We start from the raw sequence: 18,791 nt of genomic DNA on the forward strand, positions 1-18,791 counted from the left end.
CCCTCAGGTCCCTTCACCTTCTCTTGAACCCTCAGCCCTCCCGACTGTGTTTGTGAGCCCCTACCCCAAATCCTCCACGCTCCTAGAAGAGTCTCCTCTCTCCCTTTGGACCCCTCCGTGGGCCCAGAACTTGGACTGGCCTAGGAAAGCTGACCCTCCCTGGCTTCGACTTAGTACACGCCTCCCGCCTCCGCGCCCCGCTTGCGTGGCGTACCCATGGCGGAGCCGAGCTCCCATCGCTCTCGCGTTACTTAGACACAACGTACGGTCGCGCGAGCGCCCAGAGGGGCGGGGAGAACGGAGGCCGGGAAGGCGATTCGTGGATCGCGGGGGACGGGCGCGCGTGCGCACTGCGCAGCTCTTTCAGGAGCCCAGACCCGTCAGGGTGTCCGCGATCTCGCGATCCTGTAGCACGCCGCTTTTCTTCTCTTGCTGGGTCCTTCGTGTCCCGTGCCCCGCGCTCAGGCCGGGCCGGTGGGCGCAGCACTTGAGTGGCTCGGCCGGGAGCGGGCCGCGTGCTCGGCGAAAGCACTGTGGACTGGAGAGTGTAGGCGCGGGGGAAGGTGGTGGTGGAGGGACCTGAGGTTGGGGGCGATGGCCTGAATGAATAGGAACTGGGGTTGAGGGAGATCCGGGAGCTTGAGGTGAGTGGGAGGGGACTGAGGCTGGAAGGCAAGAGGGGAGTTGAGTGCGCCCCCTCCTGTCTGCACCCTTTGGGCTGGAAATCGGGTAGGAAAGGCAGAGAAGTCGCTTGTTACCTCTCTCTGATCTCCTCCCTTCCCCGCGTCAGGACACACGGCATGGCGGAAAACCGAGAGCCCCGCGGGGCCGTCGAGGGTGAGCTGGACCCGGTGGAGTATACCCTTCGGAAGCGGCTCCCCCACCGCCTGCCCCGGAGGCCCAATGACATTTATGTCAACATGAAGACTGACTTTAAGGCCCAGCTGGCCCGCTGCCAAAAGCTTCTGGACGGAGGGTCTCGGGGTCAGAATTCATGCAGTGAGATCTACATTCATGGCCTGGGCCTGGCCATCAACCGTGCCATCAACATTGCCCTACAGCTTCAGGCGGGCAGCTTCGGGTCCTTGCAGGTGGCTGCCAGTACCTCCACCGTGGAGCTTGTGGATGAACTGGAACCAGAGACTGATACACGCGAGCCACTGACCCGCATCCGCAACAACTCGGCCATCCACATCCGTGTCTTCAGGGTTACACCCAAGTAATGGAAATGAGGATGGCCACCTTATCCACCCACCCCCACATTACTAGGCTCAGATATGGCCCTTGTACTGGGTACGGTCATGGACCTCCTACCAGAGCCACGTAAGAAAAAGCCTGTTCCCTTACAGCCCGCAGGACTCTGAATTCAGAGGGAGAGTATTGTCTTGTCGGGCCCAAGCAGTGGGTCTTCCTGGGTCTTTGTGGTCTGTAACCATTGTCCTAGATAATAAAAACTACCACGTTGTGTTAGCATGCAGCCACCCCACTCTCCCGCGTAAATTCTGTAGGTACGGGGAAAGGGAGAGTAGTACCTTTACAAGTATTTACGTACAGGAGGGAACCCCAAGTGTTTCCTGCCTTTGCAGAGAGCATAGGTAGTACTACAGTGTAACAAAACAAACTTTAGTACAAGCAAAAGCCTGCAAATCCCAGTGTTTGCTTTACATTTTTTTGTACACTCAGGAAGCATCAGGCTTTTTGGTGGCGGTTCCCAGGAGAGGAAGGTGAGAATTCAAGGGTGAAGGGAGCAAAGACTGGGACCTCCTTTGTGTCGGGCTCTGTGATAGGGACTAACACACTGCTTCATCTGATTCCTGGTCCTGCTGGGCCCAAGTGGTTCCAAGCAACTGTGGTCCAGAGCCCTTTAGACCCTCCTGGGTGGGCTGCTCTAGTGGGAAGGGAGAGCCTCCTGCCTGAATTACCAGGCAAACAGGTAATAGATATTTTTTGTTTGGATATTTGTAAGGGGATCTGATTTCTCATGTTTATCAAGCTAGAGTCATCTAAAGCAGTATTTATCAAAGTGGGTGGTGATCCATTTGTGGGTCTCGAAATCAATTTACTGGGTCCTAGCCTTATAAAACATTCTTTCTCCTTACAGAAACAGACCTGAAATGGTAATGTTTTGTTGGTGCTTTTGAGTTACACATATGTGTGTATTACACATGTGCTAGTTACAATATAAATTGGGTTTTTTACTGTTGATCCGAGTCACCAGAGTTTGAAAGCCTGATCTAACAGTAACAGAATTTTACTGTAGTTTACTTGCAGGCAGTTAGGTTTGGGGTCTGAAAATCAGGTTTCTCATTTATCAAAGTCCCTCCCTCTGGCTTGGGCATTCCTGTCGAGGGACTTGGATACGGGGGTGATGATGACTGCCAGCAACTCAAGAAAGTAGACTCCTTACAGGAGGACTAGTGCTTCAAACAAACATGCTGAGTGCCTACTGAGGGCCAAGGCCCGGGTTGGGTCCTGGGGATACAAAATCAGTTCAAAAGCCCCTACCTTCAAGGAGCTCCCCCATTTCATTGGGAAGGGAGATATACCCGTTTTTGTGAGTGAGTGAGATGAGTTATGTAAGAAGTGATTATAGCCCTGACTTGGAAATGTGGAGAGTGAGATGGCTAACTTCCAGGTGGGGTCCAAAATGGCTTCACCTTTGACCTTGGGTATTGAAGGATGAATAGGAGTTTGCCAGGCAAAGAGAAGAGAGGACATATCTGGCAGATGGGTCAGCATGTGCGAAGGGGATTCATGAATAGGCAGGGTGTGTTGTGGGACTCGGGTCACTCAGGGTAGCTAGAAAGCAGGAGGCACTGGGGAGACTTAAGGGAGATAAGATGAAAGACATTTCTCTCAGACAACCCCCCCACCCTCCATACTGCCCACCTCGTCCCCCTGTCAGCCTTGACTGTAAGGCTCCCTTGCCCCGCAGCCCCCCAGTAACAGAATGGGGAGCCAGCAGAGAGCTTGCTGGAACTATGTGTCCCCCGGCACGTATGTGTTCTTGTCTCTGTGCTCCTGGCCTGGGCCCAGCCGAGGTGGTGGCAAGCAGCCCTTTTGCATTTGGTTTGTTTTGGCAGCTACCTCTCCCAGCCTAATTGTTGTTGTTTCTACTCCATTCCTCTCACTGCTTGCCAGTGGGGCTTCCCTCAGTGGCAGGTCTGCGGAAACAGCCCCTAGACATCGCCACCGAAGGAAGAGAGGGTCCGGGAGCTCACCCTTCTGCGTGTAGGCAGGTAGAGGGCGTGGGGAAGGCTCTTGCATCTACTGGAGTCCAGGCACGGTGGGCAGGGCAGGGAACTCCGATAGGGAGGCCGACAGCTGACTCTTAAGTGTCTTCCAACAGGGCTGGGGATAGGGGCAGAAAGTGTGTCCAAATGCAGCGCCCCCCTCCCTTCTTTTTACTCAACAGCGACAGAAGCCACAGTGAGTTTGAAGTGACCTCCAACTTCAAAACCAGATCCGCAGAGGCCAGAGTGGAAATGCTTTGTTTTGGAGGAGGATGCAGACGTCCGCTCATCCCCTGTGGCATTACCGAGCACGCGTTAACTGTAGGCATCTATGTTAAGTGCCTAGCCTTCCCAGAAAGGTATAAACCAGTCCTCTGAGATCAACAGGGAGTAAGACAGATTTAAAAAAGACAAATAATTGGTGTAGTGCTTGGAACTGTCCCTGGCATTAGTAAAGGCTTCATAAGCCGTAAGAGCTACTATGGTTAATGTGAGCCATTTTGCGAAGAAATGGTTTCGGGCCTCTTCGTGGGAACCGGGAGAGAGGAAGAAAGGTGATTTGTGCGTGTGTGGTTTACAAGGCCAGGCTACTAGTTCTGTTAGCTTTTCCATTTGTGGCTTGCCCAGCATGGAAGAAGACAGGCCCTTAGGACACATGAACTGGTTTGGATGGGGTGATGAGCCCCCTACAAAGGGCCTTGTACTGTCTCAGGTGAGTTCCTGGTGTTTGGTCAGGAGTTGGCGGAAGAATGGCGTGTTCCGTAAACCCTTGAACCTCTGGAGAAGTTGGACTAGAAGTCTGTGCTCAATATAGTTCCTCAGGCAGCAGATGTCCAACTACATGGAGGGCTGGGGTGAAGTGAAGGTGATTTCCCACCAAGAAAGATGTCTGGACATGGCCATTTAAGATTCTGCCTTCTTGGGGCACTTGGGTGACTCAGTCAGTTACGCGTCTGCCTTGGGCTCGGGTCGTGATCCTGGAGTCCCGGGATCGAGCCCCCCATCGGGCTCCCTGCTCAGTGGGGAGTCTGCTTCTCCCTCTGCCCCTCACCCTGCTCATGCTGTCTCTCTCAAATAAATAAATAAAACATAAAAAAAAAAAAAAGACTTTGCCTTCCTAATGGCATTATGGGTGCTTTTCATTCATGTGTTTTGGTTTAGCCATATTTTCTAGTTTTCAATGATCGTGGATCATTTTTGTAATAAGAAAACATTAATTTTTTTTTTACAAGGCTTGTTCCTTTGTTATGTTTTCTAGGTGGGGTGATCAGGGGAGTTAGTTATCAAACCGATGACATAATCTCAAGAAGTGATTTCATTGCCCAATCCAGTACCTAACATCACTGCGTGGACAGATGCACAAGAGGACAGCTTGCTGTCCTCTCTATAACAAGCCTCTGCTCCCTCGAGAAACACCAAATGTCTTGCCACTGCAAGCCGAGGGTGGACCTTCGCTTTCATGGCACCTCCTAGATCCTTTCCAGTTCAGTCTGTGAATTTTGTTTGCTACAAGAAAAATATACTTTCCTGAAAGTATTAAACTCATTTGCTGGTTCATGAAACGAGACAGGAGCAGAAAGGTTCCCTTACATATAGGTCAGGGGATGCCTATGGGGTCAAGCAATAGGTTCTCAATATTTGTTGGTTCTCAGTGAACCATGAACTGTTTGGGAAAATACTCGCTAAATTTGGATGCTTACGAGTATGTCTAAGGCTTCTATAAACTTCCCTTGAGGAGATCTTGGCCTATATTCTTCTAAGTAGAAAGAGCCTATAGTCTTGATACCTGCATCTTAACCCACCGGCAATCCCACAGTGACTCCATTTCACTCGGTTGTGTTCAGGGACAAGTTTCTCCACAGTGCAGTCAACGCGTATACCCAGAGATACCTCCGTCCACACCCCAGTATTCTCGTGATGTCTTCTGGTGAGTTGCTCGGCGGGGCAGCTACAACGGCAGAGATAAGGTGCCATGAGCCTGTGCGCACCTCCCCAGAGGGAATAGGGAGGGTGCTGGAGGAAGTCTGGAGAATATGCTGGAGATGTGGTCTCTAGGCCTCCAAAGTGAGGACAAGTAGGAGGGACACTAAAGCAGAGTTAGAACAGCCAGCATTATTGATTACCCTACTCCAGGTGTTACATAACCCACAACAGCCCTGGGAAGCAATTACTATCATCTGCCATCTGTAGGCTCAGAAGTCAAGTCACCAGTCCAAGCTGGCTCCTAGTGAGTGGCAGAGCTCAGGCCACTAATCTGGGCTGCCTTGTTTACAGGACAACCCCCTTTAAGCTGCTGGGCCACAGAGCCAATGCCCATTGAGAGAAGACACCTGGATGTCCGGTTCTACTAGCTACTTTATGGCCCAGCAGGCAGCCTTGCCTCAGTTTCTCCAAATTGGCCTTTGGACAGGACTTTCTTTGGTTCTCCAGCAGGAATCTGTTCTCCAGCATTCTTGCTCCCTTCCCAACTCCGCAAGGGCCAGGAAGCCCTCCCCCACCACACCCTCCACAGTCCCTGGCCACCTCACTTCCCAGCACAGAAGGTCTTGTGGGCCGCTGGCTGAACTCTCCAGCCAAGCTGAGAGCCACTGCAGAGAGGCCCAGAGCCCCCCCTCCCTTCGTCCCCAATACGACTCCAGGCAGCTGGGGCTTTGTGCTGTCTTGGGGTCTGGGGCAGCTCAGGGGAGCTGTAAATTTGCTTCTCCTTGGACTTTCAGTCTGAACGGGCTGCCAGGAACAGAGCCTGCCTCCACCCCCGCCATCCTCCTGTCACACCCATCCCTTTTCAGACCCTGCCTCAGTGGCTGCCGCTCAGGAAGTGGATGGAGGCTTCACAGGCCCTCGAGATCCCAAAGCCAGGTTGTCCCGGCTGGCTCCAGCAAGCATTCAGAGGATGAGCGGCTCACACTTCCCCACTCTAGGTCTCCCATTCTCTGGCTGAGGTGTCTGGAGTGGAGGGACCACCTAATACCAGCCACACATAACCATAAATAGAAAACATGCTGGGTCCCTGGGGGGTACCAAGGCGAATGAGAGCTCCATACACTGTCGTCTGCTCTGTTTGATCAACAAGGCGCCTGTGCTGCATGACGCCAGAGAGTACCATTCCCAGCGAGTCTGTGTGAATGGCGCCCCCTGGAGTTGTGCAGTGCTCCATCTTGAAAGCTGTGCATAGTGGTCCAGCCAGCAGGAGGCCTGAGCCTCGTCCATAAATGATGGCAGTGCAGAAGAAGGAGACAACTTTCTGCAGGGGGATCAGGGAAGACTTCGTAGAGGAGGTTAAGGCTTGGGTTTGGGCTCTGAAGAATGGGGAGGGGGAGAGATAGCATGAGAAGGTGATGCAGGTGGAAAGCACAGAGTGAGCAAAAGGCAGGAAGCATCTAACTGAGTTCATGTGATGGAAGGAATGGGAATGAGCAAAGTGGGAGAACAGGCTGGAAAGGTAGGTGGATGGCAGAGCAGAGAGGGTCTTAGTTCTGGGGCAACTGGGAGCCACAGCGGGCTCCTCCTCAGGGACGTGACACGAACGAGGATATTCAATGGGAAAGTTAGTGGGGATTGACAGGAGAGGTCGGGAGGAGACCCTCTGCAGCGGCCAGCACCATGCCGGAGGGACACAAGGAGCAGATGGAGGGGGCACTGGCAGGGGGTGGCAGATGTTAGAGGGGGAGCCCCAAGGAGCTTCCTGTTTTTTCACTGGTTTTCAGGGTCCCCTGATATCAAGGGCACGTAGCTGGACCCTGCTGGGCAGTAGCCAAGAGCACTTGCGTTCAATTTGGCCCCCAAACCAGGCTCTGCCCTTTGGTAGGATTACTCCAGCTTAGGGGGTGGGTGTGGGGTGGACCAAGATCCTCTCTTGCACCTTCTCTCCTAAGCTGCAATCAGAGGGCTCTCTCCAAAAGTCCCAGATGAGCCAGCAGCAGCCCCGTCCAGCAGACCCTAGCACCTGGGTGCTGGTGCTTATGGCCCATCTCCCCTCCTCCCTGGAAGGCAGGGGTGAAAGCAGGCCTCCAACAAGCTGCTATGAGGGAAGCAGTAGGTCCCACAGCCCACAAGGCTCCTCCTCTCCTCCGTCTCCTCAGGCGGTGTCTACCCCCCCCATCTGTCCCTGGCCCCCTCTCCATGGTCAGGTCAGGGCAGTGACGCAGGAGTCAGGGGATCGGACAGCAGAGGCTGGGGGGGGTGTGGGAGGCCGGGACAGAACGCATGTGTGGACGTGTGTGGACGTGAGTGTGCGTGTGCTTCTCCCACAGCTGGGATCTGGGAGGGAAGCAGAACCGGGCTCTGAAGGCCAAGCAGGGCTGGGAAGCTGCCTGGGTGCTGAGAGGGAAACTGGGACCAGAAGCACGGCAGGGTGTGCGGACTGGGAGTCAGTATGCCAGGGCTGAGGAGGGACCCCAGAGCAGGCTGGAGGTGTGCGGACGGCAGGGGGGCAGGATCCGTGCAAGTCAGGCCCTCGTGCCTTCCCACAGGAAGCACGCCAGCCTCTGCGTCCTGCCTCTCCCTCTCTTGACACCCTCTCTAATCATGCCCTCCCCACCTCACAGTTCCCTCCCTCACCTTTATTCAAGTCATCCTCCCCACGGCTTCCCTGACTGCCCCATCTAAACCCGCAGTCTCTTCCAACACTCCTGGTCCCTCCCACCCCTGCTCTCTGCTCTCCTTGGTCCTTTATTGCCATGGGACATCCTCTTTTATTCATTTTTGTGTTGGTCGTCCCCCTCGCCACTAGAATGTCAGCTCCACCAGGGCAGGCCCCCTTTGTCTGTTTCATTCTACCCCCAGGTTCTGGCCACAATTAGTACTCATATATATTTCTTAGATGAATATTCCTTTCTCCAATGAATGAATGAGTGCTTCCCACTCTTTACACTCTTTCCTTTCTTTAAAAATTTTTAAAGATTTCTTTATTTATTTTAGAGACGCTGAGTGCCCGCGCACATCTGGGGGAGGGTCAGAGGGAGAGAATCTTTCCAGCAGACTCCCTGCTGAGCGCGGGGCCCATGCGAGGCTCCATCTCACGACCCACCCACGAGATCACCACCACCTGAGCTGAAACCAAGAGCTGGACGCTCACCGACTGAGCTACCTGGGCACCCCAAATCCACATCTTAAGAGTGGCATTCAAGGCCCTTCACAACCTCACCGCTCCCTAACAGCCCTCTGGCCTGGTCTCCTCCACCTTTGCAGTCCACACCCTCCATCCCAACACACCTGACCCCCCCTCCCCTTGCTGATCTAGCTTCAGCCTCACCTCACATCTCTTCCTACTGAAATCCTACTGGCCCTTCAAGGTTGAGCTCATGTCACCTTCTGCATCAAATCTTCCCTATTCCCCCAGCTAACAGTGAGCTCTGCCTCTTCCAAACTTCGCGCTGGGCTCTGAACGCTCCGGTCCTCACACACTGCCCTGTGTACCTATCGTATCTCTGTTGTAAGCTACAAACTCCAGGAGGCAGGAGCTAGCTCTCAAACACATCTTTTTGTCTTGAAAAACAAGAGTCATGGAACTGAGAAGGAAGGAAGTGAGGGAAGATATATAACCACCTGTATTTGTAGGACTTTGAACTAGGACATCATCATCCCCATTTGATGGGTCAGGGCCCTGAGGCTCAGGACTGGGCCCACTTTCCACAGTTTGAGAGGACAGCCAGCCTCAGACTCCTGCTCTAGGGGGCTTGCCCTGCTGCTTCCTAGAAGCCCCCGGGGCTTAGATGCAAATCTGAATCACCATCAGTCTGGGGGATAGCTCTGTTTTAGAGTTCTAACAAATTTTGCCACACAGGCTAACCTATATCACAGGTCAAAACCAAAAATAACAAAAAACAAAAAGGATGTCAGAGTGCATGAGTGTCCTGCATAACATGTGCCCAGTGCCCTAAAAGTTCAATTTCTGGGTTTTCGGAGTCCTAGAAAAGTAAAGAGGGGGAAGAGAAGACCCCCAAATTTCTTACTCCGTGTGCCCCCATCAAATTCCTCAACACCAACAACACTGGTTTCTAGAACAAGTACAGGGATTGAGAAGGAAGGCAACTTGCCTGTGCCAGCACCTTCCCGGCTTCCAAAGCTAGCTCCGTCGCAGGAATCAGCGCTCCCAGCCCTGAATCCCCGCCCAAGACCGGGACGCGCCCCCCCCGGGTGGGGGTAGCGTCGGGGTCCCCAGCCTTTCCCAGAATGGTACTCCTCCCGCGGGTGCGCACCCAGCCGCGCCTCCCAGAACCCGGGGTCGGCCGGGCAGACCGGTGCCACGCTCCGCGCCTGCAGCCGCTCTGCTCCCGCCCCGGTGAGCCCCCGACCCAGGCGTCCTGCCCCGGTCTGACCCCTCTGGCCCTTACCTCTGGCGACCCCTCACGCACACAGCCTGCCCCCCACCCCCACACACGCACGCACACATGCTGATAACAGCCCCGACCCCCGGCCGAGCCGCAGTCCCCGGGCCAACCCCGGCCGGTCGCCGCGCCCCAGTCCTCGCGGACCCTGGCCAAGAGCCTTGCGCTCGCTCTGTGCGACCCCGGCTCGGCGGCCCCTGGACGGTGGCCCCCTCCTTCGGGCCGTGGGGACAGCCCTGCCCCACCACGCTTCCCGGGATGAGGGCTCTGGGCAAGGGCGCCGGCCGAGCCCCTGGTCGCTGAGGGGCCGGGGGAGGCGCGGAGATGGGGGCGTGCGGTGAGTACTCGCCGGCCGGAGGAACCCCCGCCCGCCCGGGCCCCTGTTTGAGCAGGAATTTACCGCTGGAGCTAGTGGCCCCGAGGTGGCTGGGTTCAAGGACCGACAACTTGCCAAGGACCCCGGAAGGGCAAGGGGGGTGGGGCAGCTTCCACGTGCCGGCAGGGTTTAGGGAGTCCCCGGGAAAGGTGAAATCTGACCTGGACACGGAGAGGCGGTTTGGGGGTTCGGGGAGAAGAGGGGCTGCTACGTGCGTGGGAAGAAAGCTGATACCTGGATCTTGGAGCAATCACCGGGATCTGCGAGAGGGGAAGCCTCTGTCACACAGGGATTGAAGTTTGGCCGGGAGAAGTGGATGCCGGTAGTTTGAGGGGGTGGGGTGTGCGCGCGGCAGCGGGATTGAATGAAGGCAAAGGAGGCAGAACCTGAGCGCTGGGAAGGTGGGGGTCGGGAGCACCTCGCTGGGGGCAGAGGAGCGGGATGTGTGAACCTGCCCCTCCAAACCCACACACTCAGCCTGGCGCTCTTTTCTAGAATGTCCTGCCCTGCTGCTTCTGCTGTCCTTGCTGCTGCTTCCTCTGGGCCTCCCAGTCCTGGGCGCCCCCCCTCGCCTCATTTGTGACAGCCGAGTCCTGGAGAGGTACATCCTGGAGGCCAGGGAGGCCGAAAATGTCACGGTGAGGCCCCCTCCCCAGGACATTCAACAGAACTCACTCTCAGGAGTCCAGGGGTGTCCTCCAAGATCCAGGAACCTGAGTCCCTTCCTGGCACTTGGTTCAGGGGTGGAGGTGGGAAGCCAGAGCCCCCAGTAAAAGTGATGCAAGTGGTAGCCCCCGATGCACACCTGGAAGCTAGGTAAGGGGCAAAGGTGGAGGGAGCTTTTGGGAAGCCTGACACCCCCGCCCACCTACACCCTGGGTCGTGCATTTCAGATGGGCTGTGCTCAAGGTTGCAGCTTCAGTGAGAATATCACCGTCCCAGACACCAAGGTTAATTTCTACACCTGGAAAAGGATGGATGTGAGTTTATTTTTTCCTTCTCGTTGGGGAGTCTCATTTTGGGAACCTGATGGGGTGGGAGGGAGAACGACAGAAGAAGATCAGGGCTGAACGCAATATGTTCATTCATTTGTCCTTTGTTCGTTCGTTCATTCATTCATTCATTCATTCAACACAACTGATTCCAAGCCTTCACTTTGCTCAGCTTGGTGCTTGGGGCTGCTGAGAGGGAGGGGCTGGCTTAGGCTGCTGACTCCAAGTCTCCATTTCCTTTAGGTCGGGCAGCAGGCCTTGGAAGTCTGGCAGGGCCTGGCCCTGCTCTCAGAAGCCATCCTGCGGGGCCAGGCCCTGTTGGCCAACTCCTCGCAGCCGTCTGAGACCCTGCGGCTGCATGTGGACAAAGCCGTCAGCAGCCTGCGCAGCCTCACCTCCCTGCTTCGGGCGCTCGGAGCCCAGGTGGGTAGGAGCCTCCCTCACACAGCCGTCCGAAGGGCCCTGCCAAGAAATACTGAGGCTCTCCTCATCCCCCCTCCAATTCTGTGCTGAATCCATCTCCCTCCAGGGACCCCTGCACTGCGGTAACTTTCTGTTCTCTCCTTGGCAGAAGGAGGCCATCTCCCTTCCAGAGGAAGCCTCTGCTGCTCCACTCCGAACATTCACTGTTGATACTTTGTGCAAACTTTTCCGAATCTACTCCAATTTCCTGCGGGGAAAGCTGACGCTGTACACAGGGGAGGCCTGTAGGAGAGGGGACAGGTGACCAGGTGCTCCCGCCCCGGGCACATCCACCACCTCACTCACCACCACTGCCTGGGCCACGCCTCTGCACCACCACTCCTGACCCCTGTCGAGGGGTGAGCTGCTCAGCACCAGCCTGTCCCACGGACACTCCACGGCCAGGGGTGACATCTCAAGGGCCAGAGGAACTGTTCAGAGCTCAACTCAGATCTAAGGATGTCACAGGGCCAGCCTGAGGCCCCGAAGCAGGAGGAATTCGGAGGAAGTCAGCTTAAACTTGGGGACAGAGCCTTGCTGGGGAGACACCAAAACTCACCGTGGTGCCCTGCTGAACGGTGATGCCAGGACAAGCTGGAGGGCGGAGACCACTTTTTGCACCTATCAAGCAGGGACAGGAGGGACTGGAGAATTTAGGTGGCAAGCCATGAATTCTCCAGGTCTCATGGAGACTCCCATGACAGCAAGAGCCCACTGGACAAAGGGTGGTGGGAGCCATGAAGATGGGATGGGGGCTGGCCCCTGGCTCTCATTGGGACCAAGTTTTGTGTATTTTTCAATCTCACTGGCAAGAACTGAAACCACAACATGGCTCTTGACTTTTCTGTTTTCCCGGGAGCCCCCTACTTCCCTGGCCCTGCTCCCACCCTGGCAGCAGGCCACAGTCCTGGGAAACTAGAGGTGGAGGGGGTCGGGCCCTACGTGCTGCCTCGCATGGCCTGTCTGACCTCTTGACCCCACTGGGCCTGAGGCCAAAGCTCTGCCCACGCTGGTCAATAAGGTGGTTCCATTCAAGGCTATTCCTCAGTAGGTAGCTGGCAACCCTCTTCAGTGAGCTACAGCTGCCATCAAGGAAACAGGAACCCCTCTGGGGGCTGGTGGCAGCTTCCGGTTCTGGCCACTGGACCCTTATTATTTCTTCCTTCTTCTCTGTGGTGCTTCTGGCTAAAGCCACATTCCCGCATCAGCCTTTGCCACCTCTAAATCCATCTGACCCCTTTCCTTGCCTGGGGATGCTCACCATTACTGCTCTCCCCTGGAACTTGCAGAAGGAGCCATGTTCCCCAACAGGGGTCTCACTGAGCACTCACTCCCGTGCCCAGGGCTATTCTAGATGGTTCGCTCACATGACCTCATTTTATTCCTTGCACAACGCCATGAGAAAGTTTCCACTGTCATTCTCATGGAACAGATGAAGAAATAACTGCACAAAGCCAAGACAGCAGGAACCCCCAGTGCCCCAGTTCTTACCCCTCCCTCTTCTGCTTATCCTTCCTCATAATCCTTACCTGCTCCCTGCTCCCCTGGGATGGGGAACACAGAACAAACTAACTCAGCTTCTGCTCTCCAGCCCTACTTCTAATTCTACCCATTACTCCAACAATCCCTCTCAAATTCCTTCCCAGAAATAACACTTCAGCTGCAAAGTACCCCCTGAGAGACCCGCGAGGACAGCAAAGGGTGTCACAGAACTGTATGGTGATCTCAGTCCTGGCCATTATCATATCTGTGGGGATCAGTCTTTCTGCTCATATCACAAAACGTAGAGAACTCAGCCTGCACCCCTGAAAATATGCAAAAGAGAATTTCTGCAATCTGCAGCTGGGCAAATTATGGGTAGGCTGGGGGATTGGAGGGTATTTGCCAAGTATATGTGTGTGCTGGGGACAGGGGTGAAGCCTGGTAAGAGGAATCAACAGAGAGGCCCACCCAAAGGAGAATTTTCACCATGGCCAAGCCAGCTCCTGGGGTACAGTGCCCTCTTCAGGCTCTACTGGGAAACGTTAGAGAAATCTACACACGAAAGAACTAGGGCTGTGATCTTTGCACATTCCAATAAAAATTTGTATTGCGGTTTCCACAGATGGCATCTGGTTCTTGCCCCACTGCTGTGAATCGGGAAGGGAGGAATCTGTCTTTCTCGCTGGCAACATCGAAGCTAAGAGAGTTGTCCTGAAACCCAAGGCATGCAGCTAATAATGGAGGCTAGGACCCAAACACAAGGTTTAGGACTCATAACCCCCAAGCGTATCTCAGCCTGATGTGCCACCTAGACATCCCCGGGGCCCACCCAGTACCTGGCTCTTTTTTCCCCAGAAGTCAGGGCCACCTACCTTATTCCTTGACTTCTCTTCAGACTGCTTACTGCTTTCTATTACAAAAAAAAAAAAAAAAAAAAGTTAATAGGAAATAGTAAGTACTCAAAAATTAANGACATTAAAAATGTAACTCATTTATTCCACATTTACGGAGTGCCTACCATGTGGCAGCCTTTGCACCAAGTGCTAGGAAAACACGAAATGTCAGTCTGTGCCTCTGGCAGCCTAATATCCTCTGAGAGCAGGCATTCCCCTGGAGGCAGAAAGACACGAGCTCATTAACCGTATAGCCAGCTTGGTATGTGACTGCGTGTGGACAGGCCCGGGGTGGGAAGCACCTGGTGAGGGCCCAAGTCCCTGCGAAGAGACACACATACGAGGAGGGTGTTGCCAGATTTCAGAGGGTCTCCAAGTGCGGGCTTGGCATGTGAACTTTCCTCTGTACTATTATGATGATGATTCACAACATATTAAAAGCTGGCGACCATGTGATCTGCTGCGATTCTCGCCACAAGTCCATGAAAGGGGAAGCCCTCAGGTATCATCAGGTAAAATCCCCATTGACCAGATGGGGAAAATATAACTAACTTCCACCGGGTAAATGACGGAGAGAGTGCATCTAAATTCCTGGCAGGACTGGAGTCAGCGTGGCCCGGTTTTGAGTCCGCGGGGTACATGACTGTTTAATGCTGATGCCTTCTGTTTGTAGAGTGCTTTGCGATGTACGAGGTGCTTTCCTGGCCATTTTCTTATTTGCTCTCCTAACTGCATGAGGAAGGCAGACATGGTAGAGGATCTCCATTTCGCAGAGGAAGAAACTAAGAGCCAGAGAGATGATGGGTCTTGCCCAGGCTGTATAAGAACCAGGAGCCAGGCTCTCTGACTCCTCACTCCCTCTTCTAGCAGAAGCAGGGATCGCAGGGAAAGGACAGTAGAGGGAGTGGCTGGAGGAGAGGAAGGAGCTCCAGGTCAAGGAGGCATCCATCTCTCACTAGCAACTCCTCCCCAGGGGGTGTCTGGGTGGCTCAGTTGGTTGAACGTCCAACTCTTGGTTTTGGCTCAGGTCATGATCTCACAGGTCATGGGATCAAGGCTCTCGCTCAGCAGGAAGTCTGCTTGAGATTCTCTCCCTCTGGGCCCCGCCCCCCCACCGCCCAATAAACAAATAAATCTTAAAAAAAAAAAAATTCTCCTCCGCACTCCATCTCCTGCTTTGGGCTCCCTCCTATCCTACCCACCACCCAAGTCTCCCAGCACTAGGGGCCAACTCAGCCATCTTCTGCAGCCCTAGCTCCCACCCTGACTGCCACCTATTGGCCCAAAGCCTCTCCCTGGGCCTGAGCATCAGGCTGACCAAATGCACCTGCCTGACCCCGGCCCACAGGTCACCTAAGATTTTCCTGGAACTACTCAGAATCCTTTTCTCATCATAGCAGACAAGCATGGCTGGATTTGAGTTAGCTAAATGGGGCCTCTTAGACATTGGAATCTAAGCTGAATGTTAACTACGTTTTTTCCAGCTGGTTGAGGCTAATTCCTCTAAAATTCCATCATAAAATGACATTATGAAAGATGACTGGCAACAGAAAAGCAGACAGTAGTATGGTTTCCCAACTTATGTGAGTCATGCCCAAATGTCCATAAACTCTCTTGATTTTTAAAAATTGATCAGTAAAAAAAATTACATGACCCACACACAATTTCTTTTAAAATAAACAGCTGTGCTAGTCTCTCCATTTTGCAGAAGAGCAAACGAAGGCCCAGAGAGGGTGAGCGAAGTGTCCAAGGAAACATAGTGAAGCCAAGACTGGCTTTAATTCTCTGGAGCGCTTCCGGGATTTTTCCACATGCCGGGGTCCCTCACACCTGTGCCTGCAGCTGCTGGGCTTGACAAGTGACAAACCCTTGGGGGCTGTGAGCGTTCTGACCCCCCCAAAATGCAGAGCCCAGTGGTGCCCTCCACACCGCCATTCCGTCCTGTCCTGCCTTGCACACCAACCCCCACCCCAGACAGGTTGGAAGCTGTGACTGTCCCGCTCTGTGGCTCTGTGGCGCCAAAGAGAGGTCAGCAAAAGCAGCCCTCAGAGGACTGATTGCCCAACCAGGAGGGGCTGTGGATCAATTGGCTTCTGCCGCTCTTCCCTGGGTTAACCATTTCCTGGCTCTGTCCCTCTCTTGATTGCTCTCCTAACCTGGTATGGAGGAAGGGTCGATCAGGGTCGGGGCTGGGCATCCTTTCCATCTCCCGCTCTGATATCAAGAAGCAGAGGATCTCTCTCTCCCCAGGTCTGACCCCTCCGTGGTCCGATGGGTGCTCATTTGGGCAGGAGTCCCCAGGACTGCGAGGCGGTTTGGGACTTCTGTCTTCAATGCCTGGTGCACAGCTGCGCCAGCCCCTCCCTGACAGCTCATGAGAATGGCTGCCCCAGGCGTCACTTGTCAGGGGCAAAGGCCCGGTGCCCTGGGGATAGACTTGCTGCCAGAGAGTAGGGGGCTGCCAAGGTGAAGCAAGTGAAACCGAAGGTTTCTAGGAACACCTGGGTGTGCTGGGATATGGGAAATCTGGACAGGATTTGTTTCTCCAGAGCTCAGTTTCTACACATGGAAAATGAGGACAATAATTTTGCAGTGAGAAGGACAGGAGGTTCAGTGAGGTTAGCCCGCAAGAACGGCTGTTTCTGGCTCCCAGAAAGTTCTCAATCCATTCCTGTCCCCACTCCTGCTGTCTCGATGTTAGCGTTCAACTACACCACCATCTCTCACCCTTGACAGCCTCCTCTCCTGTCTCCCCTGCTCCAGCCAGCCCCGCTTTGGTCCACATCTGCCCAGGCTGCGCGAGCACGCTTTTGAAAATACAAGTCGGATCAAGTCACCCTGGTTGTTTAAATACTTTTGGTGGCTCCTCAAGGTTCTCCAAGACAGGGTCCCTGCCTCCTCCCAGTGTTACACACACACACACACACACACGTTCATGCCATTCCCTTTTTTTTTTTTAAGATTTTATTTATTTAGAGAGAGCACGTGGGTGTGCATGTGCACGTGTGCGCACGGGCTGGGCAGGGTGCAGCAGGGATAGAGGGAGAGGGAGAAAGGGTCTCAAGCAGACTCCACATTGAGCTCTGAGCCCCATGCAGGGCTAGATCTCAAGCCAGAGATAGGACCTGAGCTGAAGAGTCAGATGCTTAGCCAACTGAGCCACCTAGGCGCTCCCCTCACAGACCCTTCTTCAAAAATGTCATGCTCCCTCTAAGCCTGGAACATTCTCTCTTCCTGGATGTGCCTCCCTGATTTCTTTGCCTCATTACCATGTCCCTGTGGTTTAGAAAGCCCCTCATGTGTCATCTCCTTCCAAAAGCCTTCCCTTCCTGTCACCAGTGACCCGGGGCAGGGACCCCTTCACACGGTCCCTACCAAGGTGCTTATCTGCCTGGTCACCTGTGGTCAGCCCCTCAGAGGGGTATATGTGGACAGAAGCCCCGATGATTGTGAAGTATGCTGGGGCAAAGTGGGAAGGCAGGCGTGGGCAGGAGGAGGGCGGCAGGCATGAACACAAGCTGGAAGGTAGGGGTGAGTTGGGCAGGACTGGCATGGAGCCCCCCTGAGAGGGGGACTGCTGTGACCTGCTTGCCACCAGCCTTCCCCACTCGCCTCCTACTCTACAGATAAAGCAGAGGCCGCTATGGGCACCCGGCTGGCTTAGTCGGTGAAGCCTGTGACCCTTGATCTTAGGGTTACGAGTTTGAGTCCCACACTGTGTGTAGAGATTACTTAAAAATAAAATCTTTAGGGGCACCTGGGTGGCTCAGTCAGTTGAGCATCTGCCTTCAGCTTAGGTCATGATCCCAGGGTCCTAGGATTGAGCCCCACGTCGGGCTCCCTGCTCAGCGGGGAACCTGGTTCTCCCTCTTCCTCTGCTGCTCCCCCTGCTTGTGCTCTCTCTCAATAAATAACATTTTAAAAAACAAACAAAAAACAGACACTGCTAAATATGCCTTGGCAAGGTCCCCTCCCCACCCCTTCCCTTCGCAGAGCTGGCTTGTCCCTCCTGTTGTCTGTGTTCTGGACTCTTCGCCTCCTTCATTTAATAACATATGCAGGTTCTCTTTCCACTGTCCTAACACACAGATCTACCATCATTCCTTTCTTCTTAAAGTAAGGAGTAAACTTTAACAAACAGCGTTAGAATATCAAGTGATATCATTTTTCTAAATTGTGGAAACAGACTCATAACAAAATTTATCTTCTTAACCATTTTTAAATCTTTCTTAAAAATCTTATTTATTTAAGTAATCTCTACACCCAACCTGGGGCTTGAACTCACAACCCCAAGATCAAGAGTCTCGTGCTCTTCCCACTGAGCCGGCCAGGCACCCCACTTCTTAACCATATTTAAGTGTACCCTTCAGTGTCCTTAAGTACATTCACACTACACAACCATCATCACAGGCCATCCACAGAATCTTCTCATCTCCCCAAACTGAAATTCTGTCCCAATAGACATTAACTCCCTATTCCCGGCGACCACCATTCTACTTCCTGTCTCTAAGAGTTTGACTGCTGTAGGTACCTCGGATAAGTCGAATCCTATGATATTTGTCCTTCCGTCTCAGGCTTGTTTCACTCAGCATCGTGTCCTCCATGGTGTAGCATGTGTGAGAATTTCCTCCCTTCAAAGGCGGAATGATATCCCATTGTATGAATACACCATATTTTGTTTTGCGGACGTTGGGCTGCTCTCGCCTTTTGGCTATGGTGAATACTGCCACCATCAACATGGGTGCCCAGGCATCTCTTCAAGTCTTTGCTTTCAATTCTTTTGGGTCTACCCACCCAGAAGTAGAATTGCTGGACCCTATGGTAAGTCTATTTTTAATTTTTGGAGGAGCGCCATTCTTTTTTTTTTTTTTAAAGATTTATTTATTTTAGTTATTAGAGAGAGACAGCCAGCGAGAGAGGGAACACAAGCAGGGGGAGTGGGAGAGGAAGAAGCAGGCTCCCAGCGGAGGAGCCTGATGTGGGGCTCGATCCCATAACGCCAGGATCACGCCATGAGCCGAAGG

At 53.8% G+C, this 18,791-nt stretch overlaps 2 protein-coding genes across 3 annotated transcripts; both read left to right on the plus strand.

Moving 5' to 3' along the window:
* Positions 1-331: 331 nt before the first annotated feature.
* POP7 (POP7 homolog, ribonuclease P/MRP subunit) lies at positions 332-1,481 on the plus strand. Of its 2 annotated transcripts, none has more exons than XM_034669918.1 (2): positions 332-644; positions 791-1,481. In XM_034669918.1, exon 2 carries the CDS (start codon positions 801-803, stop codon positions 1,221-1,223), a length of 423 nt encoding a protein of 140 aa, XP_034525809.1. In that variant the 5' UTR covers positions 332-644; positions 791-800; the 3' UTR covers positions 1,224-1,481. The 2 variants fall into 2 exon arrangements, with proteins under 2 accessions (XP_034525809.1, XP_002927344.2); XM_002927298.4 differs by having other exon boundaries at positions 335-547.
* Positions 1,482-9,836: 8,355 nt separating this feature from the next.
* On the plus strand, positions 9,837-12,206 carry EPO (erythropoietin). Its single transcript, XM_011234836.3, has 5 exons — positions 9,837-9,899; positions 10,434-10,576; positions 10,832-10,918; positions 11,174-11,353; positions 11,502-12,206. Exons 1-5 carry the CDS (start codon positions 9,887-9,889, stop codon positions 11,655-11,657), a joined length of 579 nt encoding a protein of 192 aa, XP_011233138.2. The 5' UTR covers positions 9,837-9,886; the 3' UTR covers positions 11,658-12,206.
* Positions 12,207-18,791: the final 6,585 nt, after the last annotated feature.

The sequence above is a fragment of the Ailuropoda melanoleuca genome, chromosome 10 (genome assembly GCF_002007445.2).
Source record: "Ailuropoda melanoleuca isolate Jingjing chromosome 10, ASM200744v2, whole genome shotgun sequence".
Lineage (NCBI taxonomy): Eukaryota > Metazoa > Chordata > Mammalia > Carnivora > Ursidae > Ailuropoda > Ailuropoda melanoleuca.